This window comes from Parasteatoda tepidariorum, chromosome 6, assembly GCF_043381705.1.
Source record: "Parasteatoda tepidariorum isolate YZ-2023 chromosome 6, CAS_Ptep_4.0, whole genome shotgun sequence".
NCBI lineage: Eukaryota > Metazoa > Arthropoda > Arachnida > Araneae > Theridiidae > Parasteatoda > Parasteatoda tepidariorum.
Genome location: NC_092209.1, coordinates 19,921,015 through 19,925,840, shown reverse-complemented (window position 1 = coordinate 19,925,840; position 4,826 = coordinate 19,921,015). Strand labels below are relative to the sequence as shown.

The 4,826-nt window shown below is 30.9% G+C and overlaps 1 protein-coding gene across 6 annotated transcripts in view; it reads right to left on the bottom strand.

Moving 5' to 3' along the window:
* Positions 1-2,896: 2,896 nt before the first annotated feature.
* Positions 2,897-4,826, bottom strand: part of LOC107457213 (alpha-(1,3)-fucosyltransferase C) — a 76,370-nt gene continuing 74,440 nt past the window's right edge. For all 6 annotated transcript variants that reach the window (XM_071182077.1, XM_016075316.3, XM_016075318.3 and 3 more), the window contains exon 3: positions 2,897-4,555. In XM_071182077.1, the coding sequence (XP_071038178.1) occupies positions 3,944-4,555 (612 nt within the window). In that variant the 3' untranslated portion in view covers positions 2,897-3,943. The remainder of the gene's footprint in view (positions 4,556-4,826) is intronic.

Sequence of the window (4,826 nt, the reverse complement as noted above, 5' to 3'; positions counted from 1 at the left end):
TTTGCTACCACTATCTTACTTTTACTAGATTTTTCATTTAATGCTTCGTTAGTTAACATATGTACCCTCATAATGGTCTAATCGGACTACCGTGTGGAGGCTTTCAGTTACAGGAGGCGTTGGTAATGCACACCGAAAATGCTGTTAGAACATAAGCATTTTAGAATACATAATAGAATCGCAATACATAATAGTTACAAGTCATTTAGAATACATAATACAATATTTTTATGTGATTTTTAATAAATTCTTAAAATAATGTGGTTATTAATTTTAAAGGTGGTGGCTGTTGATGGCACTTCGGGGGTGACATCGGAGTGCAAAGGGTTAATGTGAAAAGGATCAAACGGATTAATTTTAATACAGCTGATTTTCATCCCATCACTGTTTATGTATGGCTTCAACGTTCAGTCTTATACTAAATGCAACAATAACATAAATTCCAGCCTGCCAACTACTATGTTTTTTAAAAAATATTTTACAGAGCAGTTGACTATTAAAAACTAAAGCTTTAAGAATTTTTGGTTATTTTTCCAACATTTTGAAAACCTCACAAAGAGAGCTGTAAGAAAGTGGTATTTCATACATGCTTTTGAATCAATTACATGTTGTGGTGTGAAAAATAATTTTAAGTTAAATTTCACTCATTAGAATCACATCTTTAAAGTAAATCACTCATTAAAAGTAAACTTAGCTACCACTAGAAGAAATTTTTCCAAAAAGACAAGAAAATCGGTAGTTCTGAAATAGAATTTATAAAAATTTTTGCCGTAACTTTTTAAAATGTCATAAATGATTTTTTTAAGAAATTTGACACCATAAGTCAAGGAAATTTTCGTTTTTTTTCACACTCAACATTAATTTACTTATTGGGCATAACTGCGGAATTTGAATAATAATTTCTGAATAATTTCAAAAAATATTTTTCTTAGTGTTTTTTTGTTCGTAGTGCATTAATATCTAATGTATGTATTAATATTTCAATAAGTAAGATTTATAAACAGTATAAACAATTTTTTGCTGTTATTACTTGTGTTACTTACCAATACCAACAAACCTGCAATGGGAAATTTTAGCGAATTTTTAAGGTAGAGGGTGCGTTTTTTGTTTTTCAGTGGCGCCATCTATGGTCAAGAATACGACTTAAGCCTCACACGCGTCACAGCCTGATTAACTATGTGGACACATTCATACTTCATTCGTTAATTCAAGGACCTGATTTTGACCTGAACCAGAGAAAGATCAATCTCTATTTCTGTACCACCAGAAGTATAGATTAGTTATGGGAGCTTGGAGGACTTTGTAACCTCGACAAATTTAACGTGCACCAGTCACCATTCAATTCATGGAAATTCTTCAGCCAAAGGAATTCGAACTCACGAACACGATTCGAACTCCAACATCTTAACAACCAGGCTGTTCCGGCCCTATATAATTATAGCAGATGTATTAAGTAATTATATGTTTTAAACGGATATATCGAGTTGTCCAGACAAGTTTACAAGTAACATACAAGTTCAAGCCGACGTTCGATAGATGCAATAGCCAAATATATTTTATTTTATAACCGTCGTTGAACAGCTGACCCATTATTTTGGGTTTACGACTACGAATGTTCAATTCCGTAGCCTTGTAATTTTGAATCCAATTCAGAAGACAAAGGAACTCCTGAATGAAATAGAGGGAGAAATTTGCCATCGTGGAGTTTTTGAAGGAACTAACCTACATTTGCGTTACATGGAGAGGGAAACCACGAAAGAGTGAAACCACGAAATTATATGAAAAAGAAAATATACGGTATCGGTGTACACGACTTTTTAAGAATTCGATTTCTCAAGAACTATTCAACCGATTTCACTCAAATTTTGCATTTTGCCTATCAAAATTGAATTATTTAAAATGATGTAAAAATTTGCATACTTACAGTTTAAATTATTTTGACTATTATTAAATAAAATAATAAATATGTACTTAAAGTTATATTTTGCATGGAACTGTCATTGGATAGAAGGTAGCCGCAATCTGGGAAATATGGTCCCCAGAGTTTGTTCAGGAGAGCGATCCACATTAACATTAGGACCTCTTAATGATAAGTTTACATTTTGCGTATTCCGCCATATTTAGAAAACGTTTTAAGCGAATTGAAGAATTTTTTTTCTCACAGTTAAATAATTCGTTTATCCAAAAATAATTCCAGGCAAAAATTATTTCTAGTAAATCTCTATTTTTTCATTATTTTATAAGATAATCGTTGAAAATTTTTTTAATTGTAAGGTCATTTTGAAGTACGTATTTTTACATGACAAAATTTGAGCGAATTCTGTTGAATAAAAAATCAAATTTTAAAGAAGTCGTATATTTAAAATTCAATTTCTCAGGAATCGGTCAACCAATTTCGCTCAAATTTTGTATTTTTTCCATACAAAATATTGTACTTTAAAATGATGTAAAAATTGTATACCTTACAGATCAAAATTTTTCGACCATTACTTAATAAAATAATAAAAACGAAATTCGTTAAAATTTATTTTTGACATCTTTGAATAAACTGATTTTATAATTGAGTGCAAAGATTTTTCAATTCGCTTTAAAAGTTTACGAAATATGGCGAAATATGCAAGCAGAAAAAAAAAAAGAAAGAAAGAAAGGCAATAAGCAAACTTTGAAACGCTCTCCTGCCGAAACTATAGGGACTACATTTCCCAGTTTGCGGCAACATTTTCCACTTTTCCCCAAAACAAGATTGAAAGAAATTTTTACCACTTTTTTTCTTCTTTGGTACAGATAAACTTACGTCCCATATGTTTACTGAGGTTTCATCATGATTAAGCTCAAATTTTATAATTTTATCGGAAAGCATCATGCAAGTAAATTGAAAAGGATAAAAACACAAAACTAGACGTAAAGTAATGATTTATTTACATATATATATATAAAGTACCGTATAGCTCATTTTAAGGAATTAAGGCTAAAACTTATTAATAGTATAACAAGATGAAACCTTTAAAATAAATTAATCATTAAAAAATATGAATAAAATAAATAATTTGTGACATCTATATCAAATTTGAATCAGATGATAGAAAAAATTGTTTTATGTAAATTCGTTTTCTAGTGGTTGCATTACAAATGATTAAGTTAGCAAATTCTCAGTTTTTAGAACTAAAATAGTTAAAAACTGAACTACAGTACATATTTAATACGAAATGAGAGGTCGTAAAAGAAGAAACTATATACTGATGCATAGACATTAATAAAACACGTAAAAGACATTATTAAGTAATAGTATGGAATAAAAAGTAAAGTATAAATAGTAATCGTTATTTGTTTGGTAAGTAATTTTCAATTTTAATTTAAGTTTTTTGACGAATTATTTGCTTCAAATCTAATTTTTGTTTCTGTTTTAAAATAGGAAATTAAAAGTTAAAATAAATTTTTGTTTTATGTCTTACATTATACCTATTATATTCTGTTGCAAGTTGACGAAAAACCATTATCTCTATTGAGAGCCTGTTTACACGCTAAATAGAGTGCATGCTTAACAAATATCAAGCTCCAAGTGCGAACGAATATCGCCATAGACAACTTTTAAAACTACTTAGCACGGCCTTCCTTTTGCTTATAAAAAATAGAACGAATTCAAGTTAACTTTTAAAAGCTTTTGTTTTGAAAGCATAATTATATAACTTGATAACTATATAAAAAGGGAACTATATGCAATCGCGGATGATTACTTAAATTCTTTTCGGTAATGGTCTTTTCTAAACTTGCAACGGTGTATAAAACGAATTGAAAAGTAATAAAAAAAATTATTTTTGGAGGTAGTTTAAAAGGTTAGCAAATGTTAGCATAAATTTAGTACTAACACTGGCTAAAGTATCACACAAAAAAACATTAGCTTGAGATATGCTCCATGGAATTATAGATGCTTTGTTTTATTCACTCAACTTTTTGGCTCCCACGTTTTGCAGTTGGCGCTTTTCACCCACCATTCTCGAAAGTTTTCATATGACGATGGCTTTGTGTTTTTGTGCAGAAGTGAACATAAATCGCATTCTCTATGATTCTTCATATCAATAGCATAATCTTGTCGCCATCGAAAATAAGTGCTCCATATTTTAAAATCTTTGCCAACACCAGCCAAGAAGAATGCCAAATGTTTCGGCGATTTGAAGCTCAAAGCATCTATGAAAGAAGCAGGTGGCGCCAACTTCGAGTACGGAGCACCGCCAAAGACGACGGGAATCATATTGTATTCCATAGTCCTGAAAAACTTCTCAGTCACGTAGTCCTTGCAAATAGTGTTCTCGAAAGCCAAGAAAAATTTGTACTTTGAAGAGAAGTCTTGCAGACAGCTCTCTGTTTTGCCGGGAGGACACACTGAGTCTCCGCACTTACCGAAGACGTCAACATCGATATATTTGCGGAGTTCCTGGACATAGTCATCACGACCTCCATGTGTTGGACAATGGCTACTCATCCACACTACTGATTTTGTCTTGTTGGAAAAAGCCCATTGAAGGGATTGCAGATCTAACTTCTTTGAAGGACGGACCTATAGGAACGAATAAGAAAGTTTAGTATAAGAAAAATCTTCGCTTTAATTTAATTTGAATTAAAAAGTTATATATCTTACAAAATTATAACAATTTATCATAATGTAATCAGTTAAAATGAAAAGCAATTATATATATATATATATATATATATGGTGAATCTAAAAAGATGGGCAAAATTTTTATCAAAGAATGCATGGTCGAAAACAAAACCCGAAGGTGCTGGCGCATTTGGAAAGTTGTTTGATGCAAACGAGAAAGCTCCATTCC